Source organism: Medicago truncatula, chromosome 1 (assembly GCF_003473485.1).
Source record: "Medicago truncatula cultivar Jemalong A17 chromosome 1, MtrunA17r5.0-ANR, whole genome shotgun sequence".
Classification (NCBI taxonomy): Eukaryota; Viridiplantae; Streptophyta; class Magnoliopsida; order Fabales; family Fabaceae; genus Medicago; species Medicago truncatula.
The window spans coordinates 53,733,545-53,755,250 of record NC_053042.1 but is presented as its reverse complement, the minus strand read 5'-3'; the positions used below and the strand labels follow the sequence as shown (position 1 = coordinate 53,755,250).

At 32.8% G+C, this 21,706-nt stretch overlaps 1 protein-coding gene and 1 long non-coding RNA gene across 2 annotated transcripts; one reads left to right on the top strand and one right to left on the bottom strand.

Annotated features, from left to right (window-relative positions):
- The first annotated feature begins 9,296 nt into the window (after positions 1-9,296).
- LOC25485498 (zinc finger protein CONSTANS-LIKE 16) lies at positions 9,297-11,392 on the top strand. Its single transcript, XM_013614727.3, has 2 exons — positions 9,297-10,570; positions 10,953-11,392. The coding sequence occupies exons 1-2, from the start codon at positions 9,509-9,511 to the stop codon at positions 11,199-11,201; spliced, it is 1,311 nt and encodes a 436-aa protein (XP_013470181.1). The 5' UTR covers positions 9,297-9,508; the 3' UTR covers positions 11,202-11,392.
- A 7,019-nt stretch (positions 11,393-18,411) lies between these two features.
- Positions 18,412-20,424, bottom strand: LOC112418729 (uncharacterized). Its single transcript, XR_003008785.2, has 2 exons — positions 20,092-20,424; positions 18,412-18,916 (listed from the first exon to the last, which is right to left on the bottom strand). It is a non-coding gene; the product is annotated as an uncharacterized lncRNA (long non-coding RNA).
- Positions 20,425-21,706: the final 1,282 nt, after the last annotated feature.

Genomic DNA, 21,706 nt, shown 5'->3' with positions numbered 1-21,706 from the left:
CTGACCACAGACCAAAAAACGTTTGTTCTTCAGTTCTGCACCGGCCAACCTGCGTGAGTTAACTCATGCTCAGAATGCACTAGCGCAAGTTAAGTCACGCTACATGACTTAACTTAGATAAAAAAAGAAAATACACTAGCGTATGTTAACATAGGTAAAAATACACTAGTGCATGTTAACATGCGCAGAGGCATTTCGGTCATTTACTTTGGGAATGAGCGATTCCATTTTGGTAATGAGTAGAATTCATCTGTGAGCTTCTGTTGTTGAGGCCATTTGGTTGTTTTTTGGTTTGTTCGGCCTGCCAGTTCCTTAGGGGGGTTTGGTTTGTAAGTTGGGGGGTGTCTATTATCATTTTTGTTTATAGTTTTTTCTGAGGTGATGTTCCGTCTCTATGCGGCATCTTTGTAAGATTTTCCGTTTTGTGCAGCCTTGTGCATCTTGTGTAGGTTAGCCTTAAATAATAATTGCTGATTAAAAAAAGAATCACTCTAAATCCCCCCACCCCAAATATTTTGTTGGTACGTTAAAGTTTTCTGAAACTGACTACTATACCGAAAAATTTGGGAGAATTTATCAAAGTTTTTTATTTTTTGGTGAAGTAGCTTAGTGGCTAGAGAAATTCACCTTAAAGATGAATAAGTGGGGTGTCCGAGATTCGAACCCCGGTCCCTGCACATATTGTGCATTATCCCTTATCAAATGAGCTAAGCTTATGGGGACAATTTATCAAAGTTTTAACCACGGTCATTTTGTCACAATCAATCGTAACTAACAAGAAATATCATGCAACACTTCACCAAAAAGAACAACAACAGTAGCCGTTATTCTTTTCGACATCACCCTAATCTTAAAAACATCAACAACAACGACCTTTTTTTTTTGGTGAAGCAACAACAACGACCTTTGATTGTAAAGAAAGATTACAAGTAGGGGGATTATCATGTGATAGAAGGTACTGTGTTGTAAATCACCAGCAAGAAGGAGAAATCGCCAACAAGATGTTGTAAAGAGTGATTAGAAATGTGATGAGTGAAACAAATGTGTGATGAATGAAGCATAGGTGGTTGTTGTGCTGTTGGTGTTTTAAGTTTAGTGTGTTAAATAAATGAAGTAATTACCTTCCAAAAGAATTCTTTTTGGTTAAGACATACATTATCTAATCTAAAAGTTACCCATGATTTGTCAAGGGAAACATCCAACCATAACTTACATGATACATGATAATAAGAAAATAAATGATTAGATGTTTCATTTATGATACATCTACGACACACAAACGGGATGATGTATTAGTGACGCCCCTAAATCAAGTATTTTTTTTTTAAAGGAACCCATGTGAATCAAGTTATAATTGGTTGAAGACGGTTATTTAACAATCTCTGAACAAAGAGAGATATTTTGAATAGAACCAAATTATTCCAAAAAAAAAAAATTGTACAGCAAATAATCTAATATTAAATCAAACTTAATATCAAAGATGACTTTATTGCATCCCTCCCGCCGTTTCTAAAAAATTACTGGTTCTAGATTGCAAAGTTCGAGTCATGGTAAAATGATGTTTTTTTTTAACATTCGGACAGAGGGGTGGGAAAAGCATCTAGCCACTTCTAATGGCAATTTGTTACAAGTAACCACAGTTGCAGAATAGACTTGCTGAAATTCTTTGAGATTGGGCTAAGCCTAATATGTTTTTCTTACTCACAAGGGTGATGCTTTAGAAATTGTTTTTAAGCAACTTCAATTACTCACATGCACCTCAAAATGCTAAAATAAAATACACCATTAAATCCTAACTTTTGTCCCACAATATCCATTAAATCCTAATATTGTGTTTATGAGAATTGGTTTTATCATCCAAAAAAATTTAGCGGAGCATTTTGTTACCCGCTTGTCTTCTATTCATGTGTAATTAATCCTTAACATAAATTATAATAACTTGAGATTGTTTTTTACGTTTAACCGATTTGACAAAATATCCATGTTTCTGGTTAGGCTTCTGGCATCGTGTTGTTTAAAATAGTGAAGTATGACTTTTTAGAACGGTTAAAAGTGTAACCGATATAAAAAATAAACTTTGTTGATATGTTTCATGTATTCATTCATATCATTACAGAAATGATAAGTGGACAGACACAACCATATAATTATACAGTATTTTTCTTTTATCTTTTTTCTTTCTTCCTTTCCCTCTCCTCTTCTGCAACTCTGCACTCTCTCAGTCTTGCATCTCTCTCTTCGTTTCAATTTTCCCTCTCTAACAGAGAGATAGGTTAGAGATATAGGAAAACAGAGTGAGTCTTGGACGGTGGCGGCGGCGGATGAATGGATCTCGCAGGGTGTGATCGAATCTCCGGCGACGTGAGATCTAGATCTGAGAGAGACGGAGGCGTGGACGACCGTGGCGGAAAGGAGGATGGTGAAAATAGAGAGAAGATACACGAAGAGATGAAGAAGAGGGAGGACGGTGGTGAGTATGACGGCGGGAAGGATGGTGGTCGTGAAAGGATTGTGGGAGAAGGAGTTTTGTGCTTCTGCAGAGAAGATGAAGAAGAGAGGTGCCGTGTAATTACAGTAATGCCCCAGCTTTAATGTTGAAAAGATCAAATTATCTATGGTGTCTATATTGTGTTTAGAATAGTGTGTTCAGTTATCATTTCTGATATTATTATTATTAGGGAAAAATATGCTTTTCATCCCTGTAATTATAGGCCGTTTGATTTTTCATCCCTGAACTTACTAATCCTTCCATTTTGCCTCTGTAATTACTAATCATTTGAAAGTTCGTCCCTCTTCCCGGATAATCACTGTCACGTCATCAAATTAGCAAAATGGCATGAGAATTGACAAAAATACCCCTGGCTTATTTTTAAAATTCTGAAAATTGTTTTTATAAATTAAAAAATCTGAAAATAATTTTAAAAAATAAAAAAATTCTAAAAATATTTTGAAAATAACTTTTTCGAAAAAAAATGAAATAATTTTTCACATAATTTTAAAAAATATATAATCAGATTTTTTCGAAATTAATATTCTGATTTTTAAAAAAATCTTTAAAAAAAATCAGATTTTTTAATAATTTTCGAAATTATATATTCTGATTTTAAAAAAATATATATAATTTTCCATTTTTTTTTCATATTTCAAAAAATATATTTTTTAAAATTATATAATCGTAAATTTTTTCGAAATTATTATTATGATTTTTTAATAATTTTCGAAATTATATATTCAGATTTTAAAAAATTATATAATTTTATATTTTTTTCATATTTCAAAAAATTATTTTTTTTATTTTTTTAAATTATTTTCAGATTTTTAAATTTTTAAAAATAAGCCAGGGGTATTTTTGTCAATTCCCATGTCATTTTGCTAATTTGATGACGTGGCAGTGATTATCCGGGAAGAGGGACGAACTTTCAAATGATTAGTAATTACAGGAGCAAAATGGAAGGATTAGTAAGTTCAGGGATGAAAAACATATTTAAGCCTTATTATTATTATTATTATTTGGAAACATATTATTATTTTGGAAGCCTCTATGTGTGTGTGGGTAGTGACATTGTCGTTGAGTCATACGATGGAGGAGTTGGAGCTAGAATGCTAGAGGATAAGGAAACGTTGAAACAAAATTCAGCAGGTTTTGTAAAGTCCTACATCAAAAAACCTTAAAGAAAAAGAGAAATGATATTTGTACATCCACTTTATGATAATTTTTTGACAACCTTTTCACTCATAGTCATATTATACTCTTATTCTCTTTTCCTTTTTCTCTCTTCATTGTTTTTGATCAATAAAAAGAGAGAGAAAAGAAGTTGTTATAAGAATTGTTTCAAATAAATGTTCAAATATCACTGCTCAAAGAAAAATATACTTGACATGTGAGTTTTACTGCCTTCTGTTAGTCACCGGTGTTATATTCATTTGGTTGTATCAGACAACTTCTTGTTTATTTGTAACTCTATATTTCTTGTTTCTTGCACTAGTTGTGCTTGAAATGAGTATATTAATTTATTTTACCTTTTCAAATATTAAAAATAAATAAATACTTGACATGAGGTACATTATTTAATCTACAGAGGGAGTGGACTATAAAATAAAATAAAAAGAGATGCATGCGTGACGATTCAACTTAATTTCATTTTTGTAATCAAAAAAACTTAATTTCATCTTCCTTCTAAAAAATATAAATTTAATTTCATTTGACACACTAATGATGTCGTTTTAGCCTTCTCTTCTTTTAAAAAGAAAAGGAATGTATCAAAATACAGTTCAATCGTTAAGCCGTTGAATTTACCCGTTTTCATCAATTTTCATTTTTTTTTTTATCAATTTTGTGTATGAATGGTAATGAGGCTCATTTGGATCGGACATAGGTTTGGATCCTAGTCAAACCGGCCAATTCGATCAGATTTTCAAAATATAATACAAAGTAATTTTTAAGATTGTAAAAGAGCATAAATAACCCTTTAAATTATGTGGCAAATGCTAAGTTAGTGTATGTCAAAATACCTATCTTTATTATGAAAGTAGTTATTTTAAAACAAAATATTGAAATGTTTAACAAAAAAATAGTCACACCTCAAAAATATTTGGTTACATCCAAATTTAATTAAAATTTAATAATAATATTGAAATTGTCGTGCATAATAATTTTAATGCTTCAATTAAGGGGAAAAAATGAATCATAAATTTCATTATGTAATTGTAAAAGTTCAAGGGTGAGCCTTCGAGCAATGGTAAAGTTAGGGTCATGTGACTGAAAGAAGGGTGACGAGTGTGGCTAACATGGTTCGGAACGATGAAATTGTTGATTTGGACGAAAACGCGAGTCAACCATTTCAATTGGTGGTCCCTAGAAAGAAGAAACTCAAGAAGACTCAAGAAGAAGCAACCTGAGGCGGGCAGAGGTTCAAGGTGGGTGCTTCCGGCCGTTCGCCTCATTAGTTTGCTTTTTTAGCTTTCTTTATGTTTTAGTTTTCTTTTGCTTTTATGGAGGGTTTTGGTTTTTGTCCCCCCTCTTCTTTGTACTTTTTTCTTTCGTTTAATATATGTTTTGGTAGAGATTGAAAATAAGCTCTTCCAAACACACAGAGAATTTCTCCGTTTTTAGAAATGAATTTTTGCATTTTTATCTTTTCTTTCTCTAGGCATCAAAATTGAAATCAATTCACGCAAACTCATTTCATGTGTGCCTGTGTTATTAAAGTTTATGTATATTTAGAAACTCAAATTAACGTAAACATAGTTTGTGAATGTTTACATGAACTGAATTTACGTATGCTTACATTAATTGAGTTTAGAGAAGTTTAAGTGAACTGAGTTTAAGTTCACCTATGCGACAGAAAACACAAAACCAAAACTTAAACTTAAGTGTAATGAGCACTTGATGCGACGATCATGAGTTTTTCGCTCTCTATGTTCATTGTAAGTTTTTCGCTCAATAAACTATATCCTTCAAGTCTTGATCTCGGAGAAATTCATTATAAGTTTCGAAAGGTTTTTTGTAAACAAACAATAGTATGAAAATTTATAATTAAATATGAAGTTAAGGGTATTTTAGTCATGAAATCAGAATTTAAAGGCGTGTGACTAGAAAAAAATATCAGTTTTTTATTTAGTTTAAAAATATAAGTCAAAACTTATCAAAATCATAAATACATTATTTTTTATACAGACACTTGTCTCTTTTAATTTAGTTTTATTGTTGTAGATAAATGAAATGATCGTAGCCATTATGAATCCACACACATTAATGAAGGAGTCAATAAGGGATGTTTAGACTTAATAATTAATTTGTCCGATCTCTTTTTAATAATCGGGACGCATATGAGATTTTGAAGGAAAAAAAAATCATATTTTATAGTTGCATAACTTTGATGAAATCATTTGGAGGGTTGATAGTGTTAGAACATGCGTTTATACAAAAAGAAGAGGAGAAAATGTTAGAACCAATGTTTGGGGAACATTATGAAAATGAAAATCAACAATGATGAAGAATGTATGTAAATTTTAAAGTGAGTATGAACACACTAAATTTTAAGTTTGATTTGCCTCCGTCAATTTATGCCAACCGATGTAAATGAACATATTAACAATTCATTTTAGGATATTTTGAAATCCTGGACGTGACTTATAAATTCACATCCAACGTATCGATCAATGATAGTTTATAGAATAAAGTTCTGTAAATTTCTCTCGTGCACTAGAGAAAATAAAGAATGATTCAGTATTATTTTTTACAGAATTTTGATTCACAAGAATGTGTTTTTTGTATCTATCTTTGTTTGGTTTCAAAGTGTCTTTATTTATAGAAAATCTTATGTCTTTTAGTGAACAGAAACACTTTTTAAAAGAGCTTGTTTACGAATGGTTACATTGCTTTGATGTTCAAGCATTACACCTCTTCACTATAATGTCTCTATTTAACGACTGCAATTTTTTAAATATATTTTGGAAAATTTTCACACAAATAGTAGATAGTAGATGTTAGTATATAGTTCAACATGGCCACATGGTCTGTGCTGAACATCTGGTGAATGGAGGCTCTCTCAAGTTTCAAACAATTGGCTTCGTTTGCGGTATATATCTTCCAATTCCTCCTATTTCCTACGGTCAAAACCTTTTTGTGTGGAGAGTATATAGGGAATGAATTTTCTTCCTCAAATATCAAACTTGTAGACCAAAGTTGTATACTACCCATTGGCATGTGTTTATTATGATCAAAGCCATTGAAAATTCGTGGCTCTTATACCTTGTGTGTCATGACAGCATCCTATGCTGGAAAAAAATAGATCTTTGGCTTACTTTGAATTCTCTAATGCTCTCAACTGAGGGCTCTACGATTGTCAAATGGTGAGGTTTGCTATTGTTGCATAGTAGATCATCATTTAGCTAAAAAGAAATGTCAAGCATCGAAACAACAGAATAGATTAGCTGAAATGTGTCATCATGAGAGTTATGGACATGGTCACACATTGGCAATATACTCACGAAAGTAATTAGACTCAAACCAAGTTCACACGTTCCATTTTCAATAATATTTGTTGGGCCTCCCACCTTAGCATGATTCATATATACTTCCTCGAGTCTGAATTATAAGTAAAACTACCGTTTTTTTTTTAAATTCATCCAATAATTAATGTATTTAATATATAGTAAATATTAATTCTGTGTATAATCTACAAGTGAGAATTTAAAAGGTGAAGTTTTGTTTATAATTGAGAACATAAAGAGTTTTGTTATGACTAGAACATGTTGGTCTCATATGAACCTCGCTCCAAGCAATCGAATGCGAAGCTTGTGATGTTCTTCAAGCCGTTATAGTTTTATGCTTATCTAATGCATCTTTGATTTGATTGTAAACAAGTTGACTATGTTTGTAATGTTAAATCTAACTATTGGGTTTTTAGACATATGTTGGCTACATTGTGTTAAAACTTTAGTTATAACAAGATGTCGGACATAATGTCTTAACATGTTGGTACGGCATCAGAACGTGTCTTGATCCGCTTCTTAGAGATTCGATTTTAATCGTGAAGATTTTCATATAATATCTAAAGATTGGTATCATGGGAATAGTTGACCAAGTTAGCATGGTTTTAGAAGCAGAGGAAGGCGATTTGTGCTTATCTTAGTCCTTAAGAATGTTGTTGCAACATTTAAGGAAACATCTTATCTGCTTCAAATATCTTGTGCTGAAATATCGATATTTCAACCGATCTTTAGCCAAGACTTGCGCATCACACCTATTCTGCATTCAGGCTATATAAACAGAGACAGAAGACCTAAAAACTCATTGAAGCCGCAATTGAAAATAGATTCATCTAGGATTTTAGTATGTCTTTGTTATTTGTGAGCCACTCTCATATCACTTTGATATTAGAGTTGGACTTTGTATTTGAGTTTTAATGCTCTGAATCTCTCTAAGCTTTTAAGCACGAGTTGAATCTTTTTCAAGAGAGTGTATCCATTATTTGTTAAGGATTTCAAGGACGGTCACTGGTCTGTGACTAAGAGGAAGTGAGTGGGTTCTCATATTTAGGACTAGTGAGAGTCTTAGGTAAAAATTCCACGGACAGTGATTAAGTGAGAAGTTAGTAGGTTGGTGAAAGCTTTTATGTATGCTTCGAATTGATATTACTATAGTGGATTTCCTTCCTGACTTGGTAGCCCCCAGATGTAGGTGAAGTTGCACTGAACTGGGTCAACGAATAATTGGTGTCATTTACCTTCTGTCCTTCATTTATAGTTCTTATTTGCTACTTCATATATCACGATGTTATAACATCTTAGGTGACATCTGACTTGTCATAACATCGTGCTCAACACTTGTTATAATTGCGTGCCAGAATTTCACTAATAAATCGGAATATGGCTCTACCATAATTTTTTTTTTTGAGAGAGGCTCTACCATAGATTATTGTATAGCCATTCTAGTTACTTTCAAATTGTTTTTATAAAGCAAGGTAGTGCTCATGTTTTGGCAAGGGCGTATATCTCATGTGCTCCTCAAAGTGATTTTTATTTTTCTCATGGTTATATACTTTATTTTGATTAATAATAATCACAATATCCAACTTTTTATCTTTTGACTCAGACCAATTGATCTACCATAACCTCCAATATGTGTGCCATCTATGTGTGACTATTGTCCAACCGGGAACTGTCCATTAGTGCCTAGTGGAAATTGCCTAATCTATACCGATCTAATCACTTGCAAATGGATGCTTCAAGAATAAATGGAATTTTGGATGTAAGCGTATATTTATCTTCCCATACAAAAATCACATAATCCACAATAAGAAGAGACGAATTGGAGTAATAGCTAATTTCAGCTGGCAAAATCACATTGGTTACACTGTCACAAAAAGTTGGAGCAGAAATAATTGGTAAAATGCCAAAACCAAAAGTGAGTGGGAAAGAAATTAAATTAGGGGACCATAGAACAAAAGTCAGTGACCCCTAACCCATGTATGACGCTGCTAAAAAACACCCTCAACAAACCAGTCTCATTCAAATTTCCCATAACATTTCATTTTTTCCATTCAAGATGGGTGCAAAAAATCCCATGCTCAGAGTCATCTCATCCATATACCATGTGGGTCACCACTAAAAATCCATATGATTAGAAACTCAACCAATGAGAAGCAAGAGATTAGGATCAACTTTACAAACTCAACCAATTAAAATTCAGATAAGGTCTTACCCTAATGGATGGACCCCACTTAACGTGCATAGGTCCCAAAAAGTACAAATCCAAACGATCTCTCGCTTTTAAATATACACTGCAAAAGCGTTCTTGTGGGTCACTCTACCACACTCCTTTTCCCTTTTCCTCTCCCTAAAATAATTGTATTCCCTTCACTTTTTTTGTCAGGTGTTAACAAAATAATATAAGAACTTAATTCATATTTCAAAGTTCAAAGTTCAAACCAAAAAACACGTATAAACCTTTTTCTAGCTTCAAAGTTTTGTGTGTGTGTGTGTGGGTGAGAGAGTTATTGTGATGACTTGTTCAAGTAAAAACGTAGCAAACGCAGTTGGAGGCAAAACTGCTAGGGCTTGTGACAGTTGCATAACAAAGAGAGCACGTTGGTATTGTGCTGCTGATGATGCTTTTCTCTGTCAAGCTTGTGACTCTTCTGTTCATTCAGCTAATTCTTTAGCTCGAAGACATGAAAGAGTTCGTTTGAAAACAGCTTCGTACAAGTCCATTAATGGTGATGAATTCTTCAATTGTGGTCCTTTCTCTGGCTTCACCAAGAAGGCAAGAACACCGAGACAGGGGAAACACAAATCAAAATCATCCTCGAGCAGCGAACCAGCAAGGAATAATAATAATATTCCGTTTCATCTTGTGCCGGAATTAGGTTTCGATGAAGTTAATTCAAATTCCATTGAGGAAAATGAGGCGCAACTTCTTTACAGGGTACCAATTTTCGATCCTTCTATTGCTGATTTATGTACTAGTCCTCCTTCAGTTTGTTCAACTGAAGGAGGACTGGGAGTGGTAGTTGTTGCTTCTGCTTTCGCTCCTGATGTTAAAAACAATGAGAGCGAAAGCAGAGTTCAACTAGGTAGTGATAATAATTATGAGATGGAAAGCTTTCACGGGCTTCTTCCATCTGATATTGAATTAGCCGAATTTGCAGCTGATGTTGAGAGCTTATTGGGTAGGGGATTAGAAAATGAGTGTATAGGGATGGAAGAGTTGGGATTGATTGATACAAAGCATGAGGAGAGTGAGAAGTGGAAGTGTGGTGGAAAGGTGAAGGAAGAAGGTGAAGAGTGTTATGAAGTTGTTGAGGGAGATAATATGATGGAGATTGGAAAAGAATCTTCATTTGAGTTGAATTTTGATTATGATGATTCTCATGAAACATGTGAAGAGGTGAAGGAGAAGTGTGGAGAACAAAATGAAAATAATGATTATAATAAGGGGAAAAGAAAAATATCTTTGCAGCTAGATTATGATGCAGTAATCATTGCATGGGATAGCCAGAAGTGTCCCTGGACTAATGGTGACAAGCCAATTTTGGATGCTGATGAGAACTGGCCCGATTGCATGGTATAATTTATATCTTAATTTCTTCATGGCTTATTTACTATTTATAATCCCTTTAGTTAATGATTGGTATCACAATCAATATATCAACATCTTGTTCACCCTGATTTTTTACACACTCATGGTGATACCAAATATACATTTAGTTACTTCAATTTTCTTATATATGTATATTAATATCACAAGCTTTACCACACTTGCACACGTTGTCACCATTCACCTTTGTTAGACCTGCTGTTCACTACTTTACTAGTCACCTTTTTACTTTTAGCCTAGATTATATTATTCACTGGCCACTTTTTTCTTTCTATCAAACTGTATAAAGGTGATGTTGTAAATTACTAAAAAGTGTAACTGTTGTGTTTTTAATTTAATTATTTATCAGGGAACTTTCGGAACGGAGGTTCATTATGCTTATGGTGAGTTTGGTGGATATGGATGTCATCCAGTAATGGTAGATGGAGGCAGAGAAGCAAGGGTTTCGAGGTACAGAGAAAAGCGAAGAACAAGGTTGTTCTCAAAGAAAATAAGGTACGAGGTTAGGAAATTGAATGCAGAGAAGAGACCAAGAATGAAAGGGAGATTTGTGAAGAGGGCTTCCTTTGCAGTTCCAACATTTCCTTTGCTAAAATAAATAAGAGTTAGCATTTGTTGGGTTACTTTACCCCTAATCTTTTTGTAGTATGTGCTAAAAGTAATAATTTGTTGCTTTATGAGTTTGCATTTCGTTTTACTTTAGTTTCCCACCACTTTGTATAGATAAACAGTTTTGTGCAACATTTTATTGGTTTGAGTGGAACTTTATTCGAATTTATTATGCAAGAACTCCTAAGTATGGATTTAAATGGAAGCGGATTGTCTCCCCTGAAGTTTCTCTCCAGTCTTCTCATGTGCAATCCTAGCCTTTCCTTTTTAAAGACATATATCAACGGCTACAGTTAAAATCAATTAAATCACAGATTTTGTCTCTTTCACAAACCATTTTCTGCTCCATCCTGCACAGGTTTGCGACGGTGTGGGGAAGTTGCGATTGAAACCACGGCCGTGCACGAATATGTCGTTTCTCACAGTGGATCTTGAAGGTTAAAATGGCAAACACATTTTCAAATACAATCTCTAACTTCTCTGCGAATACGTACGTACCTATTCTCTCGTTGTCTTCTCTGTTTAGGGTTTCATTCTCACTTTCAAATTTCAATCGATTCTTGCTCAATTCCTTCTTAATATCAGATATATAGCATGCTTAATTTTCGGCGTCAATTTTATACTGCGATTCTTGCTCAATTCCTTCTTAATTTTATACTGCGATTTTCGACTTCACTTTTCCGTCTTCCTTTCTTCTCTCATTTTATGTATTTATTTTTTGATATTGTGTAGGATTGATTCTAATTAGTTGATTATCAATTTAATTTCAGATTTACTTACTTGGAATAAGACTCCCACATGTTGGAACAGATGGAATTGGAAAATTAAAGGAATTAAGAGAACTTATAATTCAATATTGTTTATTGAATAGTACTGTTTCTGAATTGGTGAAATGCCAGAAAGAATTGGAGACAGTTTATTTGGAGAAGTTGGATATTTCAAGTTGGATATTTCAAAGTACAAGATCTTGAAGATCAAATGTTAAAACCATAACTATAATTTTACATTGATGTACAAAGAACCTAATACAAGTTAATAACTCTTCCTCTTTTACGACCAGGACTATAAAAAATACCTTCAAATTGTTCAACCTGTGTATACTCAAAAGCAAAGGAAACGGTAGCATTAAAGGACAAATTCAAACACTCAAATTCAACAATTCACCAATCTCATCAGAAACAAACAGTACCATTCAAACAAAAAACCAATGATTTGAATTGAAAATTAGTATTATGTAATCACTGTAATCAAATTAAGATTTTTTTTCCTTTCAAATCATCAATGTAATTACTCTAATCAGTGTAATCCATTCAAATGATTGGAACCGAAATAAAATTCAAATTGGTACTCACCGTAATCCACCATCGTGGTGCGCCTCCGCAGCACAACATAAGGAAAAAAGGATTTTGAAGGAAGATGGAAAATAGAGAAAGAAGGACAACAGTCGCTGTTGTGGTTTGCCGCCACACGTCTCCACCGCGCAACCACCGTCATTACTATTCCGCCGGCGCTGTTGAGATGGGTTTGGGAGGAAAGTGGGTTGAGATGGGTTTCTGAAATTGAGAGTGAATGAATGGCAAAGAAACAATGTGAGGAAGGAAAGAAAAGAAATGAATGAACTTGTAAAATAAAATAAAATAAAAAATGAATGAAGGACTAAGATTAATTAAGATGTCATTAAAAGGAATGGATGGCTGAGATTATTTCACAGGAGAAAATTTCGACTGGAGTGGATCCTCTCCCAATTTAAATACAGTTCATAAACAAAACTACAAACAATTTTGTTAAATTTATGAAATGTTAAACCATTTCAAGATAATAAATTAATTTTAAATCCATTTTGATAATTCTATAATAAATCAACCTACAATTTTGTCATTTCTTTACATAATAAGAGAAGAAAACAACATCTCAAACACGTGGCCATGAGTTTGATATTTGACTTTTGCGTATGAAAAAATTTCGGTTGAAATGAAAGAACCCACCTTATGTGTTCCATGAATTTTTCGACGAAGATTAGTGAAATGAATGGCCAAAAAATCTAAGACTAATGAGTCAAAAAACAAGCAACACCATGAAATGGTTCTGAGGAACAATCATTAGTGTATACAAAAAGAAAACTAAGGTCAATTAAATATTATATGGCAAATGGTATCATGAGATAGTTCTACGGAACATCCATGTATGAGAGAGAGAAATTAAAGAAGAAAAAGGTAGGTTCATAGAATCATTGATATATTTAGAAAAACCATGAATTTGACGTCTCTAAAACTTCATTGTATATCCTCTGGAGTGAGAGTGATTAGATTTTGATGTAAATACTGTTGGTTTTTAAGTGTGAGTTATATGTCCCACATCGGATAAAATAGTAAAGGTTGAACATCTTATAAGTAAGAGGACCCATAAACCTATTTTCTTAAAGTTTTGGGTAAGAGTGTGGTGTCTCTCTTGTTTATGTGTTGTTCTAACCTCGATGTGGACAGTCCCCCGAGCTCCCCTCGTGACCCAACAGTGGTATCAGAGCCCCGGTTCGACAAAGGGCGCGACCGAGGCAGCCGGTGGTTGGGCAGAAAGCCGCAACGACAGTACAAGCAGCAAGTGGCTCCTTGTGCAGGAACGGCGATACTGGCAAAGTAAGAGCTTCTGCTTGAAGGGGGAGCATGATGAATTAATGGACTCACACTTGAGGGGGAATGTTGGTTTGCAAGTGTGAGTTATATGTCCCACATCGGATACCATAAACCCATTATCTTAAGGTTTTGCGTAAGAGTGTGGTGTCTCTCTTGTTTATGTGTTGTTCTAGCATCGATGTGGACGGTCCCCCTAGCTCCCCTCGTGACCCAACAAATACATCAAGTAGTCCTTAAACACTTGAATTGAAATAGGGATGAATTGTAACATCCTCTCGTAGAGAGTTAAAACTCCTAGCTTTTCCGTATATCTTTCAAATACAAAATCATTGCTATAATCTGACAGTAGTGGCAACTAATCTTTGTTAAAAAGAGAGTATGGTGAGACAATTAAACACACAGGTTCTCAACAAGGCAATTTCCATGTTTTGTTGAGAAACTAGAAAGTATTTCTAGTAATGTTGGTCACGAGAGGCTTCAAGAAGAAAACTCATAAGGTCTGGAGAGGTTGTTGAAGAATACTAAGCCTGGAGATTCAAAGTATGAATACTCACAAGGCATGGAGAGGCCATGGAAAAATATTCGTAGTGGCAGATCAAAGAATACTTAGTTAGTAAATTAAGTGTTTTTCGAGGGAAGGCAGATCAAAGAATACTAGCTATCGGTTGCTAGTGGAATAATATAAATGATAAGTATCAAATTACAGTTAGTTTCCATAACACTATTAAACTTGTTTTGCAAATAATCTAATATAAAAGCCCACAATTATATGTAAATATAGTATGTATTGTAATATTATGTCAGAAAGCTATTAGGTTTATCTGCCACACATTTTTGTAGGTTTTGGTCGCGATTAAACTCATACGAAAGAAAGTGATGCAAGTACACACGTTTGAAGCCAAGCCAAAGCATCTCAAAGGGATATGTCATATGGGCAAACCCCGAGGTGATTTAAGGTCGGTTCGTTAGGCAAAAAATGGTTCTCTAGGCGATTTAAGGAGGTTTTGAGAAATATCAGAAGGCATTTGGTTTTTCTCTCCATTGAAGAAAACTCGAATTCTCTAGGCGGGAGCATCAATGCGCCTATCAAACCTTAACTTGCAGAAATATTATATTTAGAGTTGTAATACAATTTTCTCATTTTTATCACTTGTAATTTAAACACTTTAGAGATAGAATAGAGAGAGGAAAGCGTGAGAAACCATAGGAGGGCCAACGGGCTTGGATTCAAGATTGTTGATACTTCTCCAACAGATATCAACCTTCTCTCGTTAGTTATGTTCTCGACATGTAACTAAATTCTCTTCTGTGTTAGAATTAGATTGGGATTAATTTTAATGCAGTACTCTTAATTTGGTTGGTTGTATATGATTTATTAGGGGTGTACGTGGATCGATTTGGGTTGGGTTTGGCCAAACCCAAGACCCGAACCATATAGGATATTCCGGTTTGGGTTAGGTAAAATATCCACCCGTTAAATTAATGGGTGAGTTTGGACAAACCCACTAATTTCCGGTTTTGTTTGGGTTGGGTAGTGGGTTATCCAATATTTTTTTTAATATGAAATGACTAAACGACGAGTCCTTGTATTTTTTTCATAAAATAATTATGTAACCTATTTTCACTATATTTTAGCATCATAAAATAATAAAATTTAATCATCGAATACTTGAAATAAATTAAAGTTGGTTGACGTAAAATTGCTTTAGCATCAAAGTAACTATAAATTGCAACATCATAATTTATAACTCTAATTTTTTATTTTTTTTTCAATATAGAGGATGTGTTGTGTCAATTTTAGAAATTAAACTAAATTTATGATCAAAACATTTGTTATTCTTCTTCCTCCCTATAAAAATGAAATTAAAATTTGGAAATTATTGGGTAAGTTGGTTTATTGGGTATGGGTCCGGTTTTACTCAAAACCCATTATTTTTTATGGGTTTTTCATTTTTTAAAACCATATCCACCCAATCACCCAACCTAACCCACTTTTTTAGGTTTTTTTGGGTGGGTTTGACGGGTTTACCCAACCCATGTACACCCTTATGATTTACACATATAAAATCTTTGGTTTAAATTTGTTCTTAATGCTTTTGCCGACAAGCACTCCACAAATGAACTTTTTATTTAATATGTAGCAAAGATTTGCCTTATTATCTAAGAGACATGGTTTAAATCAGGTGTTATCACTTTAGAAATATCGCTTATGTCTATATTCATGTATAATTATATGAGCGTGTGTCTTTGAAAGAATCTGCTATTTTACCACCGAGCATCGGACAGTCAATTCGTTCCTTGGATCTCACGTTGTTGTCTAGAAATGGAGATGTACGTTGAGGGATGTATAGGTGGATTTATATATGAAACATAAAACAACTTAGATAGATAGTCATCTAATGTTTATGATAGATTAAGAGGAAACATTAGATGAATAGCTATTGACACCTAATATCAACTCAACTTTCTCTATCTTGTCATATTTTACTTGTGACCATGTTACCTAAACAACTTTTATAAACCAGATTTAAAATTTCTCTGGATTTGAGCAATATCAAAACTAAGTGTGGTCTATGTGGTTCAATACATTTTTTTTATAAAACCAACATAATACTTATTGTTGTACGATGATATGTAAGATCCTTTTTATCTTCCCTTACTCTCTTTATTTGCCTTGCACAAGATCTTTATGGTTTAACTTGACATTTAGTTTGAACAACTCAATTGAAGATAATAATAGCCATTTTGATGACAATAGTTTTGCGTTCTCTCTATAGCCTAAGATCTCACTTCTCTCTATCGGGTGGGGTATGTTAGTTGTCTTCGTCGCTGTCGTGACTTGCTATTTGCATTGATCTTTCACACTCCTTAGTAGGTTTGATGGCTCGTCGATGTTTTATGAGATATAGAAGGTAAATCTAGGTTTGGGCAGATCAATAACAGATGTTGTTCTTGTGTTTTTCGTCACTGTTGCACAAGCCTTCATCTTCATTGGTTGTTTGTCTTCACAGCCATGTGTGGTTTCTCTGAATTTTGTGTTAGGTTTTTTAGATTCTATCTATTTCAATTGACTGGTTCCATGCAGTTTCAGATATGTTTAGCATGGTATGGTTGAAGTTTTCTTCTATTGAAAGCATCTCGCAATCTGCATTCGACAAGACTTGTTACAGGTTCATAACATTTGATTCTTATATTATTTTCAAATTTGTTGAGATCTCTAAGTTTAAGGTTTTCCTCCATCGTGCTTGTATCATATTAATATATGTAGCAGTTATCGTGGTTGATTTTCAAACGGTTCTAATATCCTCGTTATTCTTTTTGTTTGACTATTGGACTATTGGGATCAAATAGTCATTACTATTTGTTATTGTTTGTTACAAGGAGTTGATGGTAAGTTGATTTGTTTTCGTATCGACAGTCAATTCATTTGCCAACCTTTGTACCTCGGGTTGGTGGTCACAATCGTTCACATATCATCATTTTATGCAACTTGGTTACAGACTTGTACGCGGGTTTGTTAGGTTTTGCTACTAATAACTCGTAGTTTTAGGATTGACTAGGGTTAGATACATGATGGACGAAATTGGCAAGTGCATCAAATTATAACAAGTAATAAAGTAGTAAGTTTATCGTTCTCCACAGGGACTGTCGTTCAACTTAACAACTAGCAAAACTTATTTTAAAGAGTGAAATCAAAAGAGAATTGAATAGCTTGCATGGTTTAATTATTCTGCCCAATGCAAGATTAGGTTTATGATTTAGATGATTAACAGTGATTAGGAAATCGTTGCATCCTTATGAACCTAAACGACAACATGTGCGATAAGATAACCTAGCTATAATTATGGTGTTAATGGAAGGAATATTTAGAAATTATTGAGTTTCATACTTAATTTCATTAAATATAATTCAGAAATAAGCTATTAGAACTTCCAAGAACAAAAGAATAAATTTGGGTTGTCAATCCTACTATTTTTATACAGATCAATTTTCAAGATTACTAATACAAATTCTCAATTGAAAAAACTTAAGCACATGCAAGAACAAATTAAACCGGGCACAAGAAAATCATAACTAAATAGAAACTTTATTAATTGAATCCAACAAATAAGAAGGGGTTCATCTTAGAACTCTAATCAAAGAGGTTTAGTTGCTCATGGCAACAAAACAATATAAAAACATACCCTAGAGAGAACAAGAGAAGGATGGAGATCCCCTTCCTTGGAACTCTAATGTTTGACCCTTGCCTTAAACCGCTAGCTTTATGAATGAACAATAATGTGAGAAAGGGTCTCTATTTATAGCTGCATGCAATTTCTGCCCGCGGCTGTGCGCAGGAGGCGCATGGGGAAGTGGAAACACTGCCTCGCGCGCTAATGGTGCATGACCTATCCACGTGAGGCAGGCCTAGTGTGAGAAATCTTGTGTGTTCGTCTCGTTTTCTATCGTTCTTCTGTTCGAAAACTCCTAGGAACTTAAAATGAATTTTCAATATTACTGATACAGATTCTCACTTGAAAAAACATTAAGCACATGCAAGAACAAATTAAATCGGGCACAAGAAAATCATAACTAAATAGAAACTTTATTAATTGAATCCAACAAATAAGAAGGGGTTCATCTTATAACTCTAATCAAAGAGGTTTAGTTGCTCATGGCAACAAAACATCATTACAAAACAATATAAAAACATACCCTAGAGAGAACAAGAGGAGGATGGAGATCCCCTTCCTTGGAACTCTAATGTTTGACCCTTGCCTTAAACCGCTAGCTTTATAAATGAACAATAATGTGAGAAAGGGTCTCTATTTATAGCTGCATGCAATTTCTGCCCGCGGCTGTGCACAGGAGGCGCATGGGGAAGTGGAAACACTGCCTCGCGCGCTAATGGTGCATGACCTAATCTTGTGTGTTCGTCTCGTTTTCTATCGTTCTTCTGTTCGAAAACTCCTAGGAACTTAAAATGAATTTTCTTCATTTTGTATTGTCTTCAATAACCTTTTAAGTACCATTGATCTTCAATATTCATACCCTTGATCCTTCACGTGATTTCTTCACTTTACATGATTTCTCGCTACAAAACACTCAAAACATATATGGAGTTGTATGATTTAGGATAAAAGTGAATTACCATGACTCGAGTGAAAACAATACAATATGTTTCTCAAATCATTGACAACTCCTCTACTTTTCATCTTATTTGTCTTCAAATGCAAAGAAAAGTATCAAAAACATAGCCAAAAATATCATATGGTATTCCGTCATCAATACACTCGTTGTTTTTCTGTGTATAACTCGATAGGGTTGACTTAAACTTTTGTATGTGCATATAGGGTCAGAGTTGACCTACACTTTTAAATTTATCCTTCCAACAAATCCACGGTGTCAACATTTATAGTTAACTACAAGTTATAATATTTTTAACTTAGAACTATAATTTTTATTCATAATCAAAACCAATAATTAACCAACTAAATGGCCTAAAAAAAAATTAAATGTAATATAATTTATTGTTTATATTAATTATATATTAAAATATACATTAAATTCACACACATTTTAATTGATTGCAATTAAAACATATAATTAATAGTATATTTATAAATTTAATTTATATTTTAATTAATATTATAAACATGTACAATAAATTATATTAATTTTATAATGTTTTTTTAGCTAATTATAAATTGTTAATTATTGATTTTGATGAAAAGTAATAATTATAATTCTAATTTTAAGATTATATAACTTATAATTAGCTTAAAAAGGTGAGTACTCTCAACTAGGGCTGTGCATATTTAAAAACCAAACCAAAACCGAATCAAATATCAGTTCCGGTTCAGTACCTAAACCCATTTTACCAAAAAACCGGTTTTGTAGCAAAACTAGTACGGATCTGGGTCAGAACCGGTTTGGAACCAGTCATAACCGGTTTGTCATTAAAAAAAATTACTTTAGTTGAACCAATTTTTCCAAATTAATTAACAAACCGGATAATTACTTCACCTCTGAAACATTACGATATTGTTTTTTTTTTTATTGCAGATATAAAAAGATAAATTAGGGTTAATCCTAGTCTTAATTGATTGGGGTTAATCTTTTTTTCTATGGTTGATTAAATAGATTAGGATATATTTCAGCTCTGCAATATTACAATATGGTTTTCATAGAAAGAATTTGACAAAGTTTCAGCTCAAACAAGAAAAGAGGAGAAGAGCGATTTACAACTTATACATAAAAAAAACTTACTGAGATCTTTGTAGAAAGAAGAAAAACACTTTCTCGAGAAGCCAATGAATCGCGTTTATGAGAATTGAATTTATGAAAGCGTGTTTCTGATTTAGCCTATGAAATCACGTTTGTGAATCGCAACACTACTTCTATCGCGTTTGCCATTCAAGTGCGTATATAACTCGTATCTAACTTGGTTGAAGACTAAAGTAGTGAGTTTGTGAAAAAAAATGAATAAACCAGTCCTAAACCAATGGCAAACCGGATTAACCTTTCTGAAATAATATGGACTGGGTTGTTTTTTATTAATTTGGGCTGGGTTTTGAAATATGGATCAGGTTTGGTAGTGTTTTGATTAAGGTTAACCAAATTTTTTGAACACCCCTGCTCTCAACACTTATTGTGTGTGCGTTTTGTTGCTAGGCCATTTAGAGCAAAATAAAATGGTGGGAATCGGTATTGATAAATCCCAAACCAGGTTATGGTAAAAAATCATAAAACTTGGAGACTAAAATCCTTTTTTAGGTAAAAACTAGAATCTAGTTAGTAAATATATGGATCAAAAGCGAATTTAAGTCTAAAATAAATTTATTTAGAATGAATTTGAGAGTTACATGTTAGCTTACAATATCAAATAATTAGTAAATCATCAATAAAATAAAATCACCTTAAATTTTTTTGAAAAATAATTATATTAATTAATATAAAATGTATTATTAGATGTTTGGTGGAAGTAATTAAAGTATATATTTGTAGTTTACTGATATCTTGTTATATAAAATAAATTATTACTTTATAAAAAAGAATAAAATAATTCTCTGCATAGAATAAATATTAGAGACACATAAATATAAAAATTTACTTTATATATATTGTATCGACGTAAGAAAATTATTGAAAGTTGTAGCAAATGATCATTTAATTACATTTATGAAAATTTTAATTATTTAATAAAGTTTTTTTGACAAATTATTAACAATATTAAATTTATTTTTTTACTATTGATAGATTTTAATTTATATTCTTTGATAATATAATAACTTTACGCAAACGTTGAATAGGTTCATGCATTTTAGATATATTATAATATTATTATCTAAAATATATATACAAATATGTAAATAGTAAAAAAATAATTGAATGTATGTGTAAAACTATTTTAAGTTGTTAGTAGTAGTACATGTGAAATATATATACATATATGTAAATAGTAAAAATAATAATTGAACATGTGTATAAAACTATTTTAAATTGTGTGTAATTGCAAATTCTATTTTATTTATGATATTAAAATTTTTAAATTGTCATTGAGTTTTCACTAATGTTTATAAAATGATCCAACATATCCACCGCCACTGTTGTTAAATATAGGACTGTCTTGAGAAACATTCTCATCCCTATTTATAAGACCTCACAAATTCTTAATTTCATAAATTATCTCTTTATCAAATTATATTGTTAATTATACACTGAATAAAGTGGTACCCCTGAGTTCACCAAAAAAAAATGTGGTACCCCTGAAATTTAGTTGAGTATGTATCTATCATCCAATTATTCAATGGCATTCATATTTTATATTATTTTTACACCATTCCTTCGAGTCTTGTAGGAACCAAAATAACGATAAACTCAT

Bases quoted from the DNA above. Each gene is read 5' to 3' on its own strand.
- LOC25485498 (XM_013614727.3), top strand. From the start codon at position 9,509: ATGACTTGTTCAAGTAAAAACGTAGCAAACGCAGTTGGAGGCAAAACT. The intron at 10,571-10,952 runs GTATAATTTATA...ATTATTTATCAG, and splicing joins AGAACTGGCCCGATTGCATG to GGAACTTTCGGAACGGAGGT.